We start from the raw sequence: 25,165 nt of genomic DNA, 5'->3' as shown, positions 1-25,165 counted from the left end.
CACAGACCATTTGCAACATGACCACAGACCAGCAGCCAGCCGCTCTGTGGGGGAGAAGTACCATGCCTTCCTCTTAATGTATTTAGTTAGCGTAATTCCTTTGTTTTGAAATATAAAACTTAAACCCTCTTGGTCTGGGAAAAAAGCTTTCATGACTCTGTTCGACTAAGTTTAAGATTCCCATTTCATTACTGTAAACCATGTTCTAGCTACTGTAGTGATCTTCTCTCCAGGATACTAGCATTTATGTATTCTCTTGTGTTGCAGTGAATGAAGTTTTTGGAAGCAGAGAGAGGTTGGTAGCTGCCAATACAAACTCTGCAACTAGCAGCTCCTTTGCCACCAGTAGCAGCAAAAGTCCAGAAGCAGAAATGGAATCCTGATGGATCAAACTTCACATAGATGGTATATAAATGCAAAATATCAATCCAGATTATACTTTGGGACTACAGTTAATATGTACTCTGCACCCACTGGTTTGGAAAGTATTCATGGAAGTTTATCAAGTTTCCTGTAATCTGCAGCTTTTTTTCATGTTGTGGGAGGAAAACATGGTCTTGTGGTTAAGATATAGGAGTCAGAACTTATGGGTTCCTGCCTCTCACTGACTTGGAAAAATTAAGTGACATGCCTGCATCTTGCTTTACCTAGCACTGAAATGGGGCTAGCACATCACATGTGCGTTTGTAAACTTCACTTGTAAAGTGATGCCTCTTTGGCAGGAAAGCACTGTGCTGCTGTAGAGTGTATAAAAAGGATTGTAATGAATAGATTTCTTTTTAGTTGCAAATGAAAACTACTTCAACTGAAAATTGCCACAATATTTAAATGAAGGGCTGAACAAAAACTTTTTAGTGTAAGTAGTCAAACAATGCTTAAGTTCCCCCAGAGTACGCTGATGATGGACTGTTTAACAAATTTCTAATATCGCTTTTCAAAGATTAACATCTTACTTTAAATCTCTTAGAACAGTGTTTTTCAACTGGTGGATGGCAATTGGGGGCTGTGAAGCATTGTAAAACTACCATACAATCTAAAGCAAAGAAAATCTCACTCCCTGCACACCTTTACTCTTCAACGTCAACTGTTCTGTAAGCTTCTCGATACACACAAATTACACAGGTTTATTGTTGTGATATTGATCTTTTTTTTTCTCCCTCTCTCGTAATAAATGGAAGGGGGTTGTAGACATCTTTGGCTGTGAATAATAGGTCACCACCCTGAAATAGTCTTAGAATATGAAATAGGGCAGAGATGCATCTTAAAGCAGCCACAGGCCTTGGCCATTCCACAAAGTTTGGGATATTCTTTAAAAACAGTATCTTAGTCTACTAAGAGATTTAAACACATGCAACTATCACACGTTCCTATTAAACTGGAGGGAACAAGAGAGGGCTTTTTTAAACAGTTTTTAATTAGGTTTACCTAATTATGGAATGGGTTAGGATAGCAGTACTAATGGATATGAAGTGTGCATAATGGAAAGCTGTACCTGGTGTGTACTTAATCTTTAAACAACTGTTTCAGTGTGTCCCATTTTAAAACAAGAAAGACACAACAAAGTAAATCCTGCCAGGATAAAAATAAAATGGGGGGGTTGTATTTAGCCCAGTGCTGGCTGCCTGTGGTGGAGGACTTGCTGTCCTGTCCCAAACTCTAGCTTACTGATTAAGGCAGGAACTCTGAAAATATTCCAGGTTTGTCTGTTCTTGTAATAGCTTCCTCCCTTGCCTTCATGCTTTAGTCCTCCTTGTGCACTGCAGAGGAGTGCGGATCACTGGATTCTTTTCCCCCAAGTAGTCCATCCCTAACCTATAGTCTTCACTCCAGCCTTCTTATTAAAGTAGCCTCCTGTCAGTCAGGTTTGGTTGCCAATATCTCACAGTAACGTTTCAGCTCCTGGGATGATGATTTGTGAGAAATTCCATTTCTAGTTCCTTTTTTAAATGAGGCTAGACTGTGCGGTATTTTGTTCGTTTTTACCAATATACTATAAGACCAGTATACGCCATAGTGTGCTTGTAATTACACAAAGGCGACACGCAGCTTATTTCCCCTTCCCATATGAGAATAATTTTGTACATACTAGGGCAGTTGTACTACTTTAGCTTTATCAGTATAGATAAAAACTTAAAACAAAACAAAAAACCTAGAAAACTTTTTTATTAAATTCCATATTCCTTGGGCTGGGTTACTGGTGCCTTTTTTAAATTGATAATGTATATTTGAGCCCCCACGAGCTGTGAAAGTACTGTATTGTCAATTAATACGATCAAAGGGTGGGAAGTCAATTTTGTGCGTGAGCTGGTGAAATTTTGTGACAGTTTTGCAAAGATAATATTAATATAGCTGAAAACAGTATAATGCAGTACCAAAAATGTCCATGGACTAGATGCTAATTTGTGGTGGGGATGGCTTCATGAGTGTATATGAACACCTGGGGATGTTTTAAGATATGCAGGTAATATATAAATACATGTATATCCATATACATTTGTTTGGATGGTTGTGATTAGTATATATGAGTTTCACTTTGCAATGAATTCCCCTAATGTAAAACAAATACAGGAGTGGGTGGGTGAGATTCTGTGGCCTGCATTGTGCAGGAGGTCAGACTAGATGATCGTAATGGTCCCTTCTGACCTTAAAGTCTGATTCTCTGTTTTTAGCTAATTGTCCTGTAACTTTTGGAAGGGGGTGGGGGTGGGAGTGGAAATCAATCACTATGTGGAATCTGCTTTTGTTTGTGCACCCAGATTCAAGTGATCTCCTTTTGAACAAGCAAACTTTACATTCTGCTTTTCAAGGTATGACATGTAGAAGTGCCTGTTTTCAGAAGCTGTCTTTCACATAATGAAGTGCTTGCTAATCCTATGCTCCTTTAGTGGCTGAGATGCAAATTATCTATCTTGTTTCTCTAAAGCAGTTGTGCCTGCTGTGCTTACTGTAAAAGAACACCTTGACTGTGTACTGCACGTCCAGCTTTGTTTATTTTCCAGTTGCTTTTGCCATGTAAACATGAACCCTAGTGCCAGCATGACAGGTACCTAACTCAGTGAGAAGAGCAAGGCTCTGAGTCAGGGCTACAGGGAAATGCCTTGCTCTACTTGTGATCTGCAGATGGGACTTTCTCTCCTATAGCCAGGCAGCTTCAGCACCTAAGCCATTTCTTGCAAAAATGTTAGGTGCCTACCTGACTCGCCCTCAAACCACCCTGGGGTGGCTCTGCTCCCTTATAATTCAAGGATTAGGGTACTCAGAACAAATGTGGGAGACACTAGTTCTAGCCCTACTCCTGCATGATGAGATAAGATTTCAACATGGGTTCTGTACCTCATGGCTGAGGGTTCTCTTGCTTGTTGAAAACATTTTACTTTAAATCACTAAATAAATATTACTTAGGCTAGAGAGAGCAAGTGACTCGATAGCCTACATCCATAGGGCACTCAACTGTAAGGTGGCAGATTCCTGCTCACATCCTGTCTCGGGGGAGGAGGCTCTCCCACATCCTGAATGTGTATCCTAACCCCTTGGCCTGCAAGTCTTCTTCCTCACTCTCCGGGTGGAGTTAAACCTGCCCAGAGCACACCCACCCAGTTGTGATAGACAGGAAGATCTGATTTCCCCTGATTTGGTAATCATGCTGGGGCTGAGGTATAAAAGACATCCAGCTGCCTGCCCAGAGGCAGAAACATGGGTTACCTAGGGAAACTTTACTGTAAAACTTTAGGTGCCACATTAATTTAGATGGAAGGTGAACAGGGAGTTGTAGTCTCACCCCTCAGTCTTCCTTACTTGCCAACTGTTGTAAACAAAAACCCAGTAGATACAAATTTACACAGATTTGCTGCCATGGTTCCTGTTTGTCTGGGTCATGCCTACTACATGTATTCACACAGTACATCCTTTTCCCACTCTCATGCTCCTTACATATACCCCTGGCCCCTCCTGCTGCGTACCACAGCTTGAATACATATAGTCAGTTAAACACCCCCCCACACACCCCTAACTGTGATCAGTTCAGTAGCTGCTCTTTGCATTTTCACCAGCATAAGGTGCCTAAAAGGGATGCAGCAAGGGCTGGGACTTAACAAAATCAGGTTGGGCTAGAGGCATAGCAGCCAAGTCCCTGTTCATAGTGCAAGTCACTCTATTCCTCAACTGTGGTAGCTCTGACAGTTTATACCATCAAACTGTTCTTTGCCGGAGGAAGCTCTATGGTTTGGTTATTCTTAACAGTCTTCTATTAAGGTTCAATAAGGACATGTGCAGTCAGTCCTGCACTTAGGACAAAAGAATCCTATGCACTGCTACAGACTAGGGCCTGAGTGACTAGGCAGCAGTTACAGTGGACGAGAAGCTGGCTATGAGGCAATAGTGTGCCGTTGTTGTTAAGAAGGCTAACGGCATTTTGGGCTGTATAAGTAGGGGCATTGCCAGCAGCTCGAGGAATGTGATCATTCCCCTCTATTTGATGTTGGTGAAGCCTCATCTGGAGTAGTGTGTCCAGTTTTAGGCCCCACACTACAAGGAGGATGTGAAAAAGAGTCCAGCAGAGAGCAACAAAAATGATTAGGGGGCTGGAGCACATGACTTATGAGGAGAGGCTGAGGGAACTGGGATTATATAGTCTGCAGAAGAGGAGATGATGAGGGGGGATTTGATAGCTTAAAGGGGATTCTAAAGAGGATGGATCTAGACTGTTCTCAATGGTAGCAGATGACAGAACAAAGAGTTAATGGTCTCAAGTTGCAGTGGGGGAGGTTTAGATTTGGTGAAGCACTGGAATGGGTTACCTAGGGAGGTGGTGGACTCTCCTGCATTAGAGGTTTTTAAGGTCAGGCTTGACAAAGCCCTGGCTGGGATAATTTAGGTGGGGGTTGGACTCGATGACCTCCTGAGGTCCCTTCCAACCCTGATATTCTATGATTCTTCTTGATTACTTGCAGAGAGCTCCTTTTGCCATACTCTATATTAAATTCACCTGCTTCACAGGCCCTCAGCAGCCATTTTTTAAAACTGGCTATGAAAGGATAGTTTTTCAAATTAATGTTTGTGTATGCTCTTTAACTGCATGGGGAGAGTACTCCCATCTGATGGGAAGTGCTCCTACCAGCAAGCCCTACAAAGGCAGCATTGGGTTAGGAGTGTGGCAATGTTGACACGCACTGAGGCTCTGCATTTTTCCATTAGGGTCTGGAAAAGCACATTAGAAAAGAGTCACATTTTAATTTTTCCAAAAAGAAAACAGATTTGAATGAAATACATTTTCATTCCATAAATATATTAGCCACCTCAGGTGCTAGCAATGGGAAGGTTTGCTGCTAAGATTTACAGCTTAGTAAAAAGTAAGATATACTATCTGGACAATTTCAAGCCTCTGGTGGTCTGGAAGGTGGGATTAAGTAAGATCACTACATGCCTCATCTCCTATTGAACTGGAAATTCATAGAATATCAGGGTTGGAAGGGAATTCAGGAGGTCATCTACTCCAACCTCCTGCTCCACGCAGGACCAATTCCCAGATAGATTTTTGTCCCAGATCCCTAAATGGCCCCTTCAAAGATTGAGCTCACAATACTGGGTTTAGCAGGCCAATGCTCAAACCACTGAGCTATTCCCCTCCCCCCTACTTAGTCAAATGTTGGTCTCCTATACAATTTTTGTGGTCAGGTAATTGCTTTATCCACATTGAGTGCTGATTTTACTGACTTTTTTAACCAAAACATTTAATTTGTACTTCTAGAAGGAAAGCTGAGAATTTGAATGCTCTGTACTATGCTCTGTGGCTAAGCGAGAGAACACAAATCCTTTTGAATTAAAATACACAGTCATTTTTCTTTTAAATCCCCAACATGCTTTCATGGCTTTGGCAATTCAAGACTGTTGGCTCACAGGTTCCTATGGTAACCAAATCACATTTTTGTTTCATGATTCTTCCATCCAAATAATGGAGCAAGGTAACTTTGTCAGTGTTTGAGCAAAATATATGAAAGAAAAGAGTCAGTCTGTGCACAGTGTATTTTTATGATCTCCTTACTGGAAACTGTTCCTTGTCAACAGATAAGTGCATCATCATTCTCATTCAGCGTTTTAGCCCTAGGGCTTATTAAATAGGGATATAATGTTTCATTGATAAAAACATGATGCTTAGGGAAAGGTCACTTTCATCTAAAGTTTTCCTCCATCTTTTGTCACTTATGTCCAGAGAGTGAGTCATCTGTTGCATACACTCCACTGTTAATCCTACAGTCTTCAGTCCTCACTGACTCTATTAATTCTTCCTCCTCCGAATCCTCCTCTTCCTGGGCTGAGAGACTGGATGTGGGGCCTTTACAGATTTTTAGGTGGCGAGTGAGGTGGTATTTGGTTAGATAAGCCTTGGAGCATTTTTCACACACATAGTCCCTCTTTCCTTCATGAGAGTTGAGATGTTTCTTCAGGTGATTTGTCCTCAGGAACAGCTTGTCACATCTGGGACACTTGATCTGCCGTTCTCTACAAGGGATTGAAAAAAAGTCAGATTTTTCTGCATGATACATAGCAACTATATATTGACAGGACTTGTTTAAGTGATTAAAGTAACCTTGTTTCCCCAAACTCCTCTAATCACTGTTACAATGTGCTTCCTAGTTTAAAGGAACCAGTTTGTAAATGATTTCACATATGGGGTGAGACAACTGCACAGGGTTTACAAGCCACTGTGTGCACATAAAGGCTCCATATCCTCAGTATAGGTTGCTCTGTCTCAGGCCATGTCTACACTACGGGATAAAATCGAATTTGCTAAAATCGGTTTTATAAAACTGATATAATTTCGATTTCATGCGGCCACACTAGGCACAGTAATTCGGCGTTGTGCGTCCATGCTCCGAGGCTAACATCGATTTCTGAAGCGTTGCATGTGAGTAGCACTTCTGTAGCTATTCCCATAGTTCCCACAGTCTCCCCCGCCCCTTGGAATTCTTGGGTTGAATCTTAATTTGTCACGGGGAAGGTTCTGGGTAAAATGTCATCAGTCATTCCTTCCTCAGAAAAAACATCAGCTGACAAATCTTTTTCGTGCCGTTTTTCCTGGATTGCCCTGGCAGACCATAGCACTGGCAACCATGGAGCCCGTGCAGTTTTTTTTTTCCCCAGCACCATGTGTGTCACTGGATGCCGCGGAGTGAGAGAGGCGCATACTCCATCCCGCCTACACAGCCAGCATTCAACTTGCTTTTGCAATGATAGCAGAGAGGTTACTGGTCGTTCTGTACCGTCTACTGCGAGAAACTGGCAATAGATGAACGTTATCTCTTACCCCTCTGACTGTCGCTGCTAATCATGAGTGCCGGCTGACATCGCCGGGGGCAACCAATGCAAAAGCCAAAATTGGGATTGCTCACTTGGAACTGAGTCAATCCCTCCTTATGGTTTCTAAAATAGAGTCAGTCCTGCCTAGAATAAGTGGGCAAGGGTATTAGAGCGACCAGGTATCAGAGCACAGCTGCTCTGTGTCATATTCACAGGGGGTGCCCTGCAACAACCCCACCGATGCTTCCCTTCCTCCCCCAACTTCCTGGGCTAGCGTTGGCGTGTCGCCCCCCCCCACCCCATTTGTGTCATGAGTAGTAAAGAATGCATAGTGAATTAGCAAACAGAGCTTGTTAGTGGATAAACTGAGGGGAGCAGCCTCCCGGGCTATGACTGACAGTCCAGGCACTACAGAATCTTTTTCTTTACACAGAAAGGAGGGGCTGAGCCCGCCAGTGCCTATGATGGAAGATGCCTATTAGCCGTTCTGTCCTATCTACTGGGTAAGCCAGGAACATTCCCTCCATGATATTGAGCAATCATCAGGCATGGGGTTCATGAGGCGGTTACCTGTCCTGACTGCCACCCGTCTACCACCAGGGAGGGGAGAGGAGCGGATATGCTCTTCACTGCTGTAGTATCACGTTCTACGCGCATTCAGTACACATAGGGTGACACTGTAGAAGTCAAGAAATGATTTCTTTCCCTTTTCTTTCACAATGGATGGGGGGGGGGGAGGGGGACTGAGGAGCTATCCCTGAACCCACGCCAGACACTGTGTTTTAACCTACAGACCCTGTGAGCTCAGCCTAAGAATGCAAAATCCTTTTCAGAGACTGTGTGGCTGTGGGATAACTGGAGTCCTTAGTACCCCCTTCCCTCCCTCCAGATGAGCGTCCATTTGAGTCTCTGTTCCCGTTACGCTTGTCACGTAGCGCTGTGTAGCCTGGAGATTTTTAATCGAACGCTTTGGCATTACGTGTTTTGTAACGGAGCTCTAATACACAGATTTGTCTCCCCATAAAGCGATCAGATCCAGATCTCCGTAAACGGGGCCATGTGGAGCTCTTTTGGATTTCGAGGACTGCATGCCACCCGTCTGGATCAGAGCTCCACGCTGGGCAAACAGGAATGTAATTCAAAAAGTTCACGGGGCTTTTCCCTGTTTACCCTGCCCGCTGCATCCGAAGTTCAGATTGCGTCCAGAGCGTCAGTGGTTTGCACTGTTGGATACGCCCGGAGGCCATAACGTCGATTTCCATCGACACTACCCGTAATCCGATATGTTAATATCAAATTTAGCGCTACTCCTCTCGTCAAGGTGGAGTACAGAAATCGATTTAAAGAGCCCTTTATATCGACATAAAGGGCGTTGTAGTGTGGACGGGTACAGCGTTAAATCAATTTAACGCTCTTTAAATCGATTTAAACGCGTAGTGTAGACCAGGCCTCTCTGGCAATAAATCCCCTAGGGCCAACAACGGTATAACCTTGTTATAAATCAGGGTAAAATTCTTCTAGGGTAGAATTCATTGACCAGAACAGTTTTGTTAACCAAAACTCGATGCTGGAGCAGGAACTTGAAATTTGGCAGTATGGTTATCCTGATACCAGGGATCAGCTTGTTGTTCCCAGGAAGAACTGTCCAAATTTGGCCAAATTATTTCTTTGAAAAAAAACTCTGTTCAGTAGACACATTAAGAGTTTGGCAGCTAAATTCTCTATAGATTGTGTCTGCACTGCTCCATACCAGGGCTGCTGGGCGCTGAGCATTGGTGCTCATGGCTAGCTGCTGAGATACCAGAACTGGGAGCAGGGAGACTGCCTACCCTGTGCTGTCCAATACTCCCCTGCTATCTCAGACACTGGAGAGTAAATCAGCCTGACAAATGCAGAAAGGACAAGAACTGGGAGGGGGATTGGTGGAGGAATTAGATTCAGACAAGGAGCTCGGGGGAAGACAGATTGGATGAGGATCCCTGGGTGGAGACTGGTACTGGTTGGACAAAGACTGGGATGAGGAGTTGATATGTGAGAATGCTAGTGAGAAGCTGTGGCATGATTTCTGATTCTGCATGGTCACATTGGAACTTGGAGAGTTTTCAGCTGAGAATTAGGGACAAAAATCAGTGGATTACCTTCCTTCCCAAAAACCGAAGGTTGAGAATGCTATTACACAATGCAAACAGGATGATTTGGGTTTTCTCTGTAGTAAAAAAAACAACAGATTTTGCAGAAGCCTTAGAAGCTTCAATGGTAGCTTTCCTGTCAGACTATTCCATTCTCAACAGATGGCCAACAACACAGCTATCCTAGAGTTGATCAAGATGCACTTCCCCATAACCTAAAGTGATATTTATTTTCTCTTGAATCCAGATTTGTGAGTGTGTTCACAGAGTATGCTGTACTGTCCAGATCTGTTATTTACTCCATAGGCCTACTCTAGACTTCCTGTTGGTTAGCTGCCATACTTAAGATCACTTACTGTGTGTGGGTGAGTACATGCTGTTTGAGGTCCTGCCTCCGCATGAACAGCTTGTCACAGTAATCACACTTCAGGTTCTTCTCCCCGGTGTGGATGACCATGTGCGATTCCAGGTGAGCCTTTTGGGTGAACGACTTGTCACAGAGGGCACAGCGATAATTTTTCTGACCTAGAATTGCACACACACACAGTGACAATGATGTCTGGGGAAAAAAATACCCATCATTCACTACAGAAAAATCTTTCCCTGAAACAGATTAAGAATTCACCAGTCTATTCCTGTGGCTCTGTTTCAGTCTCAGCATGACGACCTATTAAAACAACAGTCTGGGCTAGCCACGCAAGAAATCAAAATTTGACACCTGAGCTCAATTCAATCACTCCAGAGCTGGGAGCTTTATAAAGAGGCAAGACACCCAGATGCTGTGTTCAGCCAAATGGTCTTTGCAATTGCAGTGTAAATAAAGTAAATCTAATGAACAATTTGTATAATCAAATATTTGAAGCACTTTGGGGTACATCCGAATGGAAAGTCCTCTAACTGTAAGAGTACTATCATTAAGTGTTCAGTACTGGACCTTAAGACTTGTATTTCAAGGTTAAGAATTGGGACACTGAACACTCAAACACTGCCTCAGTCCTATTCCTGGTTTGGCCACTGGCCTTCTGGGTGACCTTGGGCAAATACACTAATAGCTATTAGCCAAGATAGCTGACTGCCAGCTGCTGGGACTAGACAACAGCAGATGGATCAGTTGATAATTGCCCTGTTCTGTTCATAGCATCTTGAATTGACCATGGTCAGGAGACAGGATACTTGGCTACATGGACCACTGGTCTGGACCATATAGCCATTCTTATGTTCTTACATCCCTTTACCACTTTGTTCCAGTTTCCCCATCTGTAAAATGGGGATAATGAGGCTTACTTCAAAAACTCTGAGCTATACCGATGAAAAGTGCTATATGGGAATTATTACCATCACCAGGTACCTATTTGACTAAGGCAGTCTGCAAAGATATTTACCTTTCAATTTCCTGCCTTAAAAAGTTTATGTAGTAAACAAGCTTACTTTGTGGCTCCTATAATCCTATTGTGCAAAGTAATTTATCCTAGGATTTAGGGCTGAAGCCATAAACCTCGATCAATATGTAACTGGTGCCATCCACAGGCTGACGGCTTATTTAGATTTAACCTCTGAGGAATGAAGCGTCTGAATAAAGGCTTGGTTATGTACCTCAGTGTGATTAAACCAGTGACTGAGGAGTTAAAGCTGACACAGGTGGATTAATGTCAGTTACCACCTGACAAGTGTTCAGCAGTTTACTTGGAAATGAGATGGTGGTCTCAGTCCAGTTCCTAGTGGATAGGTGTCCACATCGCAACCCCCCCAACATAACTGGCACTCATGTTAGCAGTCTCAGCACATAGGATCAAGAACTGAATGGACCTGGAGACTGTTACTCTCTCACTCCATAGGCAGTCCCTGGATACTAAGGTGATGGAGGCCTTATAAATACCTGGAGAGAAAGAGAGTCCTTCCAGGTCAAGGCTGAAGCATGTAGAGGCAGTAGCTGGGGTAAGTCTGCATTGCTGCTGTATGTATAGGGCCTATTTTGTGAATGAACAAAGGATTTCAGTCTCGGGGGCTGATAATCTGGCACCTTTTGTCAGCAGTAAGTTTACTTCAATTCAAACAACACTCTTTGTGAAATGGCATCTTAAAGTGTGACTCAGGCCATCTGCCTTACCTGTGTGTATCTTGAGATGAGTCCGGAGGTTGCTGGGATCGCTGAAAGCTTTGCTACAGAAATCGCACTTGTGTGGCTTCATTCCCATGTGTCCCATGAAATGGACATGAAGTTTGGAAGGAGAAATGAAAGCTTGGGGGCACATGGAGCACTTCCACTTCCTTTCCTTACTGTGGCCTGATCCATGGCTGCTGCTGTGCCCCTGGCTGGGGAGGTGGTTATGGATGTGGCTGCTCAGATGGGCCTTAAACTCTGTGTAGGAAGTGCATTCCTTTCCACAGTGACAGATGTGCACATCTGGGTGTTCAGGGACAGCTATAACCCAAAAGCATTTCTTTTGATTAGAGACACCATTCCTTCACACACACAAAAACATTTGCTGGCCGACTGAATAACATGGCTGCCTACCTTCCCCAATTTCTCTGATATTACATAAAATCAAGTGCAGTGGTTTTTCTACACCTTGTTAAATTGAGTCTTACGCTTGCTGCAAAGGGTATCACCAGACTACAGTGGGTTATGGTACCTGTTCTTGGGAACACCAACTAAAGCTATTCATATGCTACAGGATGGATGAACTGCAGTTCAAGTGAAGTAATAAGCTCAACAGATAAAGGTCTGGGATATCAGAATTCTTTTACTGACTCTGTCACTTGCTGTGCTACCTTGAACAAGTTTCTGTGCCTCAGCTTCTCCATCTGTAAAAGGGTGATACTGATATTTATTCACCTTTGTAATATGTTTGGGATCCTTGGGTGAAAGGCATTATATAAATGCAATATATATATATTAATAGCAGTAATAGTACTGAGCCAAATTCTGGTAGATATTATTCAGTTCTTAACTTCAAGGTAAGTTTTCCTCAATAAAGATTAAATACATCTGGGTAAGGACTTCAGATTTTGGTCTATCATAATCTAACAGAATTATGGGCAGAAGCAGCATCCTCCAACCCTTGAAGTCCAATGAACAAGCAACAGTCATTTTAAATTCTCTCCTCCTTTGTGCCTGGTTCCTCCTGCTTGAAAACTAACCTAGAGTTCCCTTCTTATTAATCAGTGTTGGCATCTATATGGCTCTCAGCTAAGCCATGCATATGCAGGGAAGCTTGCACTGCATTTGGTACCATACAAATAGTTTGGCTCAGTGCCCTGATCTTTCTGTAAGCACTAAGTTCACCATCACCACATTTGTTATGTGGAAATTTAAACCAGTATCGATTATGACCACTCAAAATCTGGAGAATTTTATACCTCATATTATTGCCTCTCTCAAGTTATGGATGACAGAGAAGCAACTCTTTGTCCCATTGGAATACAAAATGTTTTCATTCTGATCAGAGAGAAATTAAAGAGCTGCTATAGCAATAGTGAAGAAAACACGGTTACTCACCTTTGTAACTGTTGTTCTTCGAGATGTGTTGCTCATATCCATTCCAGTAGGTGTACGCGCCGCGTGCACGTTCGTCGGAGAACTTTTACCCTAGCAACTCCAGTGGGCCGGCAGGTCGCCCCCTAGAGTGGCGCCGCCATGGCGGGTGATATATCCCTGCCGGCCCGCCCGCTCCTCAGTTCCTTCTTGCCGGCTACTCCGACAGTGGGAAAGGAGGGCGGTGTGGAATGGATATGAGCAACACATCTCGAAGAACAACAGTTACAAAGTGAGTAACCGTGTTTCTTCTTCGAGTGCTTGCTCATATCCATTCCAGTAGGTGATTCCCAAGCCTTACCTAGGTGGTGGGGGTCGGAGTGAGAAGTCACTGTGCGCAATACAGCAGAGCCGAAAACGCCACATCATCCTGGACTGTGTGGACCAGGGCATAATGAGTAGGAAAGGTGTGCACTGAGGACCAGGTCGCTGCCCTGCAGATCTCCTGGATAGGCACTCGTGCGAGGAACGCTGTCGATGAAGCCTGGGCTCTGGTAAGAGTGCGCCGTTACTCTCTGCCCAGGGGAAGATGGGCCAGGTCGTAACAGGTCCGTATACAGGAAGTCACCCATGAGGAAATCCTCTGAGAGGGAGACTAGTAACCCTCTAACTCGTTCCGCGACGGCAACAAAGAGTTGGGCGGACTTACAGGAATGGTTTGGTTCGCTCTATGTAAAAGGCGAGCGCTCTGCGCACATCTTAAGAGTGTAACTGCTGCTCCTTGTGAGACAAGTGTGGTTTTGGGAAGAAGACAGGCAGGAATATGTCTTGGTTGACATGAAAGGCCGAGACAACCTTGGGAAGAAATGCGGGGTGCGGCCTCAGTTGCACCTTGTCCAGATGGAACACCGTATACGGGGGATCCACAACGAGGGCGCGCAGCTCCGACACGCGCCGAGCAGAAGTGATCGCACACAGGAATGCCGTCTTCCAGGACAAGTAAAGAAGGAACACGTAGCCAGCGGCTCAAACGGGGGAGACATGAGACGGGATAGCACCAGGTTGAGATCCCAGGAGGGGGCTGGGGGGCGGACTTGCGGGTAAAGGCGCTCCAGCCCTTTGAGGAATCTAGACACCATTGGGTGCGAGAAGACGAGCTGTCTTCACTCCCTGGGTGAAAAGTGGAGATGGCCGCTAAAAATGAACGCGGAGAGAGGACAGTGCCAGGCCCTGCTCCTTGAGCGACCAAAGGTAAATAATCTAGAATCACTGGTATGGAAACATCGTGGGATGAAGCGCTTTTCTGCGCACGCAGCACGTAAAACGCTTCATTTGGCTACGTATGTCGCCCTTGTAGATGGTTCTACTTCCCAGAAGGACCTGCCTCACTGGGGAAGAGCAATGTAATTCGGACCGAGTTAGCCATCAGGAGCCACGCCGAGAGGTGCAGCGACTGGAGGTCCGGTGACAAAGGTGGCGTGGTCCTGTGTGATCAGGTCCAGGTGAAGAGGCAGGGGAACCGGGTCGACTACCGACAGGTCCAGCAACAGAGAGTACCAATGCTGGCGAGCCCATGCCGGAGCGATCAAAATCAAGCGGGCCCTGTCCCTGCGCGCCTTCAGAAGGACCTTGTGGACTAACGGGAACGGGCGAGGAACGCATAGAAGAGGTGCGTCGACCAGGGAATTAGAAAGGCGTCCGCTATCGAGCCCGGCTCGCGGCCCTGGAAAGAGCAGAACATCGGGCACTTCCTGTTCCTGCGTGTTGCAAAGAGGTCCACGTGGGATGCCCCCACTGCGGAAGAGAGCAAGGGGCGACGTCCGGGCGAAGGGACCATTCGTGGGAGCTGAAAGGACCGCTGAGACGGCCGCCAGGGATTTCGCGAGCCCGGGCAAGTAGGAAGCAATCAGGTGAACCGAGTGGGTATGCAAAATTCCCACAGTATCGTTGCTTCCCGAGAGATAGAAGCAGGAGATTTCGTTTCCGCCTTGCTTATTCACGTGAGTAACTGCCGTCATGTTGTCGATAAAGACTGAGACACAGCGGCCCTGGATCTGACGACAAAACACAGCGGACAAGCCAGGCGGACAGCCGCTCAACTCCCGGACGTTGATATGCAGGCGAGAGCGTCGGAGGAGACCAGCCGCCCCTGGGTCCGGAGGGTCCCTAGGTGAGCCCCCATCCCAAATCTGACGCGTCTGTCGTCAGGGACAGCGAGGGCTGGGGCTGATGATAATGGAAGCCCCGCACATACGACGGAACTGATCTAGCCACATTGGAGAAAGGAGGACGCCTGTGGAATCGTGCACTTGTGAATCGATGACCATCGTGTCCACGTGCGCCTGCCGAACGGAGCTGAGGTGAGGCCAGGATTGTAGGGCCGGGCGTGCGCTGTGACGGAAGTGCAGGCTGCCATGTGCCCAACAGCGCAGGCAAGTGCGCAGGAGGTCAGAGCCGACTGTAGCCCGCGGATGATGCTGACCAGCGTCTGGAACCGTGCAAGAAGGACCGCCCGGGCTATGTAGGTCCAGAACGGCTCCGATAACTCATCCTCTGAGTAGGGATAGAGTGACTTCTCCGCACTGAGTATAGCCCGAGGCGGGAGAAAAGGTGGTGACCACTTGGATGTGTTCCTGACTCGATCCTGTGAAGGCCCCGGATAAGCAGTCGTCGAGGTAGGGGAACACGTGTACCGACTGCGAGAGAAGGCGACGACTACGGCCATGCATTTGGTGAACATCACGGGGCCGTGGAGAGTCCGAACGGAGACCGTGAATTGTAGTGCCTGCCGCCGACATGAAGCGGGAGAATCTTTGAGGGTGGAAAGATGAGATATGGAAATAGGCGTCCTGCATGTCAAGGGCGGCGTACCAGTCTCGCGGATCCAGGGAAGGTAATGGTCCCAAGGAACCATGCGGAACTTCAACTTGAGTAGGTATCTGTTGAGTCCGCAGAGATCGAGATGGGTCGGAGACCTCCTTGGCTTTGGGGATCAGAAATACGGGAGTAGACCCCCTTCCCGTCTCGTCCTCCGGCACCTCCTCCACGGCCCTGTCGAGGAGCGTTGCGACCTCTTGTAGAGGATTTGCTCGTGAGAGGGTCCCTGAAAGGGACGAGGAAGGGAACGTGAGGCGGGCACAAAGCAACTGCAGGTGTACCCAAGCCGCAGCGTGCAGGGACCCAACGGTCCGTAGTTAGCTGGCGCCCACGCGGGGGAAGTCGAGAGACAGTTGGAAAGGAGGAGATGGATCCATGGAAAAACTGGTACAGCGCCCCGGGCACACCTTCAAAGGACAGCTTCGGACTGGAGGATGGCTTGGAGGGACCTGAGTTTGCCCCCTGGTTGCCAGAGTGTCGATGCCTCCACTTCTGTTACGTCTCCTAGCAAAGTCTGCCTTGCCTGGGCTGCGGGAGGCCTGCGCTGTTGTTGCGCGCCTGAACGGACGACGCTGCGTTACTGGCGTGTTGCATCCCGAGGCACGCATAATAACCCTGTTGTCCTTAAGACTCTGCAGGCGCGGGTCTGTCTTTTCAGAAAATAGCCCTGGCCCTCAAACGGAAGTCCTGTATTGTGGTCTGGAGTTCCGGAGGAGACCAGAGACCTGTAGCCAGAGATGCGGCGCATGTGAGCTCCGGGGAGGCGTGGTCTAGCGCCGAGTCAGCTGCGTCCAAAGACGCCTGCAGCGAAGTGCGCGCGACCCTTCTGCCTTCGTCCAGGAGGCGGTGAACTCTTGTCGAGCGTCTTGTGGGAGAAGCTCCCTAAATTAACAGCGCCTCCCAGGTATTATATGCGTAGCGGCTGAGCAAGGCTTGTTGGTTCGAAACCCGCAGCTGCAACGCTCCGGCAGAATGACCTACGGCGAGGCAGGTCCATACACCGCGCCTCCGAAATTCGGGCCGGAGCTTCTGTCCATGCCGTTCCCTTCTCGTTCACGAATTGAACGACGAGGGAACATAGGCTGATGGACGTATAGATACATATCCCTCGAGGAACCATATACTTGCGCTCCACACCCCGAGCAGCGGGAATGGAGCCGGACTGCCAGATGGTGTGGCGTTCGCTTGTATGGTTTTATAGAAGGTTAGGGCGACGCGAGTGGGCCTCTGCCGAGAATATCGTGCGACCGGTCTGCAACCTCGGGACACCCTCAGCTTGGTGCTCATGTTTTGTGACGCGTCTGAGAGGTCCTGTGAGCCCTGAGGTCTAGCCGGGGGACCGGTGGTCGTCGTCCCGCCACTGCTTCATCGCGAGAGATACGAGGAGCACCTGGGAAGTGGGTCATTGCGGCTCAGGATGGACAGCGGTCTCTGGACCTGGGGTTCAGTCTCAGGCGGGTAGGGAGACTGTTCCTCTGCAGGGATGGTGGGGGCCGAGAAACTGTAGCTCTGGAGCCCTACGCTCTGAACCAGCGACGTGGTGGAAGTTGCTGAGACCCCTGGGCTTGTTGTATTGCCCAGGGCGTCCAGAACCCACTGCTGCGGACCATGTTCCTGGTGACCCTCAGGAAGAGGGCGGCGGACCTGTCAAGGTCCAGGTAGACGCTTCCGTCCTCGAAGAGACTGAACCCTGCCGAGAGGGCCACGGGGGGGCGAACGCAAGTAGTGCGAATCCAGCGCCTCGACGGCGACGGCCTCTCCGGTGCGGGGCAGCCATACCGGGCCGGAGGTCGACGGGATCTGGACCTTTCGGTCCATGACCGGCTCCTCGAGTCACGGTGCCGGTACGGTGGCTGGAGCCGGAGCGTGCGGGCGAGTACCGGACGACGTGAAGATGTCGCGCCGCCGGATAACGACCGGGTGCCGCCGGGGAGAGCGTGTGCCAGGACTGCGAGCGGCGCTCGAACAGACCTCCCCTGACCGGGATCGTGCCATGACCTGGATCGAGGTGCGGAGCACGTGTCGGGGCCGGACCGAAATCCGGGGACGGTGCTCTCATCAGCGTCAGCTTGCCCTTGGAAAGTAACCGATCACCCGGTGCGGGGTTGGGGCAGCCCAGGCTCCGTCAAGGCGATAAGTCCGCTTGCCAGACGAGAATGTCTGGGCGTGGACGGACTACGGCTGAACCCAGATCTTGGCGAGACTAAGAGGGATCGGACTCGACAACCTGCCCGGCCCGGAGTCAAAGCAGCCCCTGGCGTGGCGCGTCGCATCAGGTGCTCCTTCCAGGCTGCTTAGCGGGTAGAGGACGAGAGACTCTTCCCAGGAGCCGTGCGGAGCGGCGGTGCCGTTGCGCTTTCGCGTGCGAGGGATCCGTGCCGAGCCGCGCTCGGTGCGACGTCGCGGATGAAGTGCCGTTCCATAAGGAGCATCCGGAGGCGTTGTTCTTACTCCTTCTTAGTTCGCGGCCGGAAGGCTTTGCAGATGCGGCACTTCTCTGGGATGTGTGATTCCCCAGGCATTTAAGCGGCGTCCTGGGATCACTGATGGGCATCGGCTTTTTACAACGAGCCGTTGAATCCCGGCGAACAGGCTCCGCCCGTGCCGGGCGCGAGAGGCTAGAGCCCCGAACCCTAACTAAACTTATATATACACAACAACATAACTATAACTACAACTATATAAACTAAGTAAACTAAAAATACTGTAACTATAACGATAACAAGAGAAGTAGGGACGTGGAGGTCAGCTATGCCGTGCTCCACAGTTCCAACGACTGACACGGCGGTAAAGAGAAAAGAAGGAACTGAGGAGCGGGCGGGCCGGCAGGGGTATATATCACCCGCCATGGCGGCGCCACTCTAGGGGGCAACCTGCCGGCCCACTGGAGTTGCTAGGGTAAAAGTTCTCCGACGAACGTGCACGCGCGGCGCATACACCTACTGGAATGGATATGAGCAAGCACTCGAAGAAGAACCTGTTATTTACATGTAGTGAACCAGAATTTATAGGAATACAATACCACTCACTGTCAAGCATTGACAAAAAAAAACTTAAGGAGACCCCAACTTACAGCCCGGAAGCAGCATATAAAAGGGAGCTCAGGTTCAACTTTGTCTGTAAAAGCAAATAAACGTGCCTGTCTTCTTACCAATCTGTCTAGCATAATCCCGACTGTAATAAAAGAGAAGCTCTTGTTCAGGAGGGATGTCCCGTGAGGTGCAGAAGTACATTTTTCCATCGTGGGGATAAGCTACCAGATTCTGCTCTTCCCGATTCCTACACCAACAAAGGAGACTTTAAACACCTTTCAAATTGTCAGCTTGGGAACAAAAAGCAAAGCTGTCAGTAGTACTAAAAGATAATGGAATCTCCTTAAAGAACTCAGCATCCTGTGGGGAATTTTCATTTCAGAAACACTTCTCAACTGCCATTCTATCACTTCCCTCATTCTTTATTACTCGGGATGATGACATGAAGCTCATTTATTTCTATTGCTTAGTCCCCTATAAAGTCATCAAGCATTTGTGACATCACAGTTGGTTGCTGTGAAAATAACTGATATCACAGACTGCAAACTGGGAAACAAGCAGAGAACTAAGATCCTTTTTCATGCTAATGCCCCTAATAAAAAAGGCAAGGAAAGAGAAATACAAAATGAGTCTGAGCCCTGGCCTACACTGGGGGGGTAGGGGAGGGGTGTCGTCATCGACCTAAGATATGCAACTTCAGCTATGTGAATAGTGTAGTGAAATCGGCATATCTTAGGTCTACTTACCTGGCCGTGAGGATGGCAGCAAGTCAACCACTGCCGCTCCCCTGTCAACTCCACTTCCACCTCTCGCGAGCTGGAGTTCCAGAGTCAACGGGAGCACGTTCAGGGATCGATTTATCTGCATCTAGATGAGACGCAATAGATCGATCCCTACCCGCGTGAAGACCTGCCCTTATTACACAGAAATAGCTGAATTTAGAGTACTTGCAAAGTATTCCAAGAGGCCATAGTGTCTTGCTGGCCTTGCAGATCAACTGCTGAACATGCCAGCAGCACTGCAATACTTTGCTAGAAGACCCAAGGCCAGGAGCAACTTCTTGATTCCCGCTCACTAGCCTGATTAAATGAATTACAGGGGAGACCTGCTCTGTGTCTCATGGAGTAACAGGGAAATTATTACATCCTTCCTACTGACCCACTCATAGGGCAATATTAACATCAAGGAGAGCTGTGCAAACTGCAGATTCCCAGGCTGAGAAAAAGGCACAGCTATCAGTAGGGATTAGGGGAAAGGCAGTGAAGCCCAGAACAAAAGGATGGTCTTGGCCTACACTGCAGTACCTGGGAGCATCTTATCAGTAAAGGTATAAAGCAAAAAAGTAAGCAAATGCCATCTTAACAGATCTATTTTAAAAAGTGTGAGGAAGGGAAGAGAACAATAGACCACCATATTCACAAAAGCAGCAGCTGGCATAAGGCTTAAAAGGACAAATGACTAGATTCAATTCACAGGTTTGGAGCGATGCTTTTCCATATCATTAGTTCATCTCCCATAACACCCTGCCCAGCCTCTTGCTTGCCACTTTACTAATTTTCTCCTAGCAACAATCCCAGCTTCCTAGAAATCCCTCAAAGGCTCACTCAGTCACACTCTTTAATAATTACATAGGGCAGCACTGCCGTGGGCTGCACATTCACTCTTCAAAATTTCCCTAGGCCATGGGCAGACTTTAGAGTCACATGGAGTCAAGGGGACTGGCTGTTTGTGCCAACCCGTCCTGTCCCTCACAGGTCTTTCACCCCAGCTTCACCCCACACCTGCCCCTACTCCCCTGCCCTGTGCCCCTACCCCTCACCTTCCCTTTTCCTTCCATTTAGTTGACTCCCTTGTAAATAACCCCCTCCAAACAAACCAACCATGGAATTAACACGACATACGCCACCAACACATTCACACTACTTGTATTCTACCCCCACTCCCACCCTGTGTCTGTCTGGTCTATTTTCAAACCCTGCCTCTTTCCCCCACCCCACAACTGTCTGTATCCATCTGTTGTCTCTTGCGTATAGATCATAAGCTCTTTGGGGCAGGGACTGTCTTTTTGTTCTGTGTTTGTACAGTGCCTAGCACAATGGAATACTGGTCCACAGGTGCACAGGGCTCCTATGCACTATGGTAGCACAAATAATACAGTCTTAAAAAAAAAAAAAAAAAAAAAGGACAACACCATAGGGTCCAAATCTGCTCAAGCTGGGTAAACATTGCTCTCACCGGGCTCTGCGTACAAACATCATCCAGTTACACTCGTTTTCATCAGCTGTAATGATGTAGAACTCCAGGACGCCATTGTGGTACATCTGACAGAAAAAATAATACAAACAGTGTCAGGATAATATGTGGCAATGACTTTGGTCAGATCTCATCCCTTTCTTTAGGAGAGGAATTGCTTAGCTAGACTGAGCAAGGCGCCCATTCCAGCAAGACACCTCCCACACAACTGCCATCTGACTTCACTGTGTCTTGCCAATGGTGAACCAGGCCATAACAATATATGGACACCTAAGCTACAGGAAGTGATTTAATGTCGTTTCTTCTCCGAGTTTGTCTTCAACCTCAGAGGGTAACACTGTACCTTGCACAGAAGTTCCCTGATCCCTCCATCTAACAGGCCTTGCAACAATCACACATCCTTGGTGTAGAGAGAAAAGAGTCAAACATCACTGGGACCTCATATTCCTAATGGGAGCCGCCACCACCACAAAGGCACAAATCCCTCCCCCACCTCAGGTTAGCACAAACATCCTGACTCCTGCAGACCAAGCTAGAGACTGACATAGGGTGATGCCTGACACCACAATCACTAGTCTTAAATCTGCTCATTTATTTGAGTATTTTTCTCCTACTCCCTCCCATTTAGGCTTTTGACAGAAATATTTTCATCTGCTTTTCTAACAGGTCAGGAACACTGGTATCTTGTGACTCTCTCCAGCTACTTGCTTCACACAGCTCAAATATTAACCATTGTATTTTAAAATACTTTTTAGATAAGTCAGTAACTGCAGTTAACAAAGATTTATCTGATAGACATTAATGAATGAATGTGATTCATTTTTCATCACATCTAATAACATTAAAATGAGAAAAAGATTGCAGGGAGGTAAGTGAGGGTATAAGTGCGTACCCCAGAATGAAGGTTAAAATGATTTGTTGGCCTGAATTAACTGTTAGTCTTCAAGCATGTTACCTCTGCATAGTCACCCTTGTCCGACTGGTGCCTCCTGGCATGAAGCTGCGGGAAATTTTTACAGTAATGTTTATTCAGGCCATTCCTCCTCCCTCCCCATCATAGAGGGTTCCAAGGGTATAAAAATGGGAGTGGCCTCATCTATCCCTCGGCTGCTTCCCTAAGTTTGGAATTCTTGATCTGAGAATTTGAAGTAGTGGAGGGATGGAGAGTGAATACACAGATTTGAGACTCTTGAAGAACAATGGCTGGTAAGTAGCCTCTCTCTTCTTTGAGTGGCCTTTGCATACTACTGCTTGAGATTTACAAGCAGTACAAATACTCTAGAAAGACAGGCTGAGGAGTTCTAGGTGAACAAGGAACACAAAATTGGTAAAACTACGTGGCGAGTCAAAAGAAGTTACAGCATTTCACTCTTACAGATCAGACCTCAGTAAGAGAGAATTTTTTTGCTGCAGAAACCTACACAGTTTTGAGTAACAGCTTTGCAAATTCTATGAAAAAAACAAAACAGAACAGTAAGACATGCAATGGCTGCTGCCTTTGGATCAGTTGAATATGTTAGATGTTACCAGATGAATGAACATGTGCAAGTCCTCACTAGGGCATAAGGGAGATTTGGGGAAATACAGACAAGTTAGCTGCCAGTATGAGATGAAAATAAAGATGACTTGAGACTGGAAATTGGGCTAAGGACACTAATCAAATCATGTTTCCCATATGGACTACAGTTTATAGGCCATCTGACCTGTACCTCACTAAGTCTGTGGGGTGTAGCTATAGCTATGAGTAATGCTGTTGTCACAGGTGCACGGTACAAATGATACTCTGACCAATAACAAACCAAAGATCCCAAGGACTTTGTGAAATAAGACTCCAACCCCAAAGCAAAAAAGATGTATGGACTGGAGGGAACACTCGTGAGATCACTGTGAGAATGTCCACACTGCAGTTAAGACACCCAGGGCTGGCCCATGCCAGCTGGCTCGGGTTCTGGGTCACAGTGTAGACTTCCAGGTTCAGACTGGAATCTGGGCATTAGGACTCTGTGAAATCATGACTGGTGTGGAGAAAGTAAATAAGGAAGTGTTATTAACTCCTTCCAATAACACAAGAAAAGCATGTGGTACACCTTTGCCTTTTGCACCTTAAATGACCTGAGGCGTAAGTGTCTCAGGTGAGTACTGTCAAGAAAGAATGGTGCCTTTGTAACCAATCAGTTTTATGGCGGTCACAGACATAAGTCTGGATAAAAGTATCACCAGGTACCACTGGTAGGGAGCCTAACTGCGTACCAAAATCTAGATATAGACATGAATGCACCAATGACCCCGATGTCCACGACACAGATCAGGAAACAGTTCGAATGCCCGCTCTCTCTCTCTTTTTTTTTTTTAAATTTGCTGCTTATATGAAAGCATCCCATGGATATTTGTGGTGAATTGTACTGGAATGATATGGCTACAATTTATCCTACAAGGAGAGGGAATATAATGCCAATGTCACCTTATTCATAGCGATTGCCATGTGCTGACTAGCCAAGGAATAGCAAACACATCAACAATCCCAAAGGGATTGTTCTTAATGTCAGCTGAGAATCCCAATTTTACAAGTTAAGTGTTTTCCCACTGGGCACTGAGACTGGAGATAAGTTTAAAACAATATGAACAACACTTTTAAAGGACCTGGACCTGACACAGATTGCCTGCTACACACACAGGATGAAAATCCAAGGTCTTCCTGGCAATGCTGTAGAACAGATTCCAAAGCCATGGCACCAGATGGCTCAATCTAATCAGAACTGAGACTTCTGGTGCAAAGGCAGCATGGTCCTGGAGAGGCTGCCACTTTTTTTTTTCTTTAAATAATAAAGCATTACTTCTTGGAATCTCAGAGCTGTCAATATGCAGCTGACTGAACATAAACAGGAGAAGCATGCAGAACCAGTTATCCAGCATCAGCAGATGATAAGGATGTGGACTCTAGGAAAGCTTTTTGTGGCCTGTCTTCAGAACAAAGCATTGATACTGGTGCTTGGAACCTAACTGTCTCTGGATACCAATGGCTTTGGATGGTTTCAAAGTCAGGACATTAGCACGGGATTAGCTGTATTCATTCCCAGAGTTGCAGCACTGAATGAGACTCAGTGGGTACTGGAGCCACCTCAGTCAGTTTGGGAGCCACCTCAGTCTGGACCAGGGAATAGTTTCCAGGGTTTCAGTGCTGAGGGTATCTTGGCACAAGGACATCTCAGTTAAGGTTTCAGAGCAAAGAAAGCTCATGGCAGTTCCTACTAAGATTCCTGACATGGTTACAGAAACAGTTCCACTGATTTTGTCTAGAGGGACTCCCACAAAAGGAATACCTATATCCTCGTCCAGCTATCTTGCAGGTCCTCCTGCAATTAAACCATTAGCAGACGTCACCTCTGGGTACTATTTATATAAGACTAAGTATCTGACACTGGAGGGAAAACACATTTCTGGGACCAGAGACCCAGAATTGGGAGTGATGACACAGTAGACACCAAAGAATCGGGGATTACAGTGTCACTTATAAACACAGAATCAGTAGTGCTAGGATTTCAGCATCAGACTTGGTCATTCTAGATAGATCTGCAGACCTCTGAGCCATTTAAACTAGGCACTGAATCTCACTGCATGCATTTCTCCTGGACCTGCACTGCTGGATCCTCAGCACTTGACTGCCACATGTAGAGCTGATGGTATTAGAAAGTCAAGAGTGACAGAACTGGTGCTAGAAAAATCAAGGGTGTCAGAATCAGTTGACTTTGAGAGATCAGGAAACCTTGCTGACACTTATGGATGGCCCAGAAAGAAAATCTAAAGGTTTTACATGCTTTCCTACAGCAAATGACTTATCGCTTTGGTGGGGACTCCACACAGTCTGCAACGTAACCAAATAAAACAGTACTGATTCCAGGAGTACAAATGAGAACTCAGCGTGCAATACTATGGAATACTGGTCATCACAAGTAGCTCACTCTAGGACCTAGCCCTAGACTATAGAATGTTCCATTATGTTACAAGCTTAACTGTCAGTGCATTGTGTTATATCAGCTGTCACGAGGCGCCTGGCAAAGGCCATATTGCATAGCTGGTATCATACATATACCCCCCCACAAAAA

General features: G+C 46.9%; 2 protein-coding genes across 2 annotated transcripts in view; one reads left to right on the top strand and one right to left on the bottom strand.

Annotated features, from left to right (window-relative positions):
- Positions 1–9,520, top strand: part of PWP1 (PWP1 homolog, endonuclein) — a 60,509-nt gene extending 50,989 nt beyond the window's left edge. The window contains exons 15-16 of the mRNA XM_032798723.2: positions 268–6,745; positions 8,744–9,520. Coding sequence (XP_032654614.1) covers positions 268–383 — 116 coding nt within the window. The 3' untranslated portion in view covers positions 384–6,745; positions 8,744–9,520. The remainder of the gene's footprint in view (positions 1–267; positions 6,746–8,743) is intronic.
- PRDM4 (PR/SET domain 4) overlaps positions 6,007–25,165 on the bottom strand; it is a 34,641-nt gene continuing 15,482 nt past the window's right edge. Inside the window, exons 7-11 of the mRNA XM_032798722.2 lie at positions 21,045–21,130; positions 18,929–19,056; positions 11,533–11,847; positions 9,782–9,950; positions 6,007–6,498 (exon numbers count right to left, since the gene is read on the bottom strand). Of these exons, the coding sequence (XP_032654613.2) occupies positions 6,195–6,498; positions 9,782–9,950; positions 11,533–11,847; positions 18,929–19,056; positions 21,045–21,130 (1,002 nt within the window). The 3' untranslated portion in view covers positions 6,007–6,194. The remainder of the gene's footprint in view (positions 6,499–9,781; positions 9,951–11,532; positions 11,848–18,928; positions 19,057–21,044; positions 21,131–25,165) is intronic.

Source organism: Chelonoidis abingdonii, chromosome 1 (genome assembly GCF_003597395.2).
Source record: "Chelonoidis abingdonii isolate Lonesome George chromosome 1, CheloAbing_2.0, whole genome shotgun sequence".
NCBI classification, from domain to species: domain Eukaryota; kingdom Metazoa; phylum Chordata; order Testudines; family Testudinidae; genus Chelonoidis; species Chelonoidis abingdonii.
The sequence above is the reverse complement of the archived record's forward strand: the minus strand, read 5'-3'. Positions and strand labels throughout refer to the sequence as shown.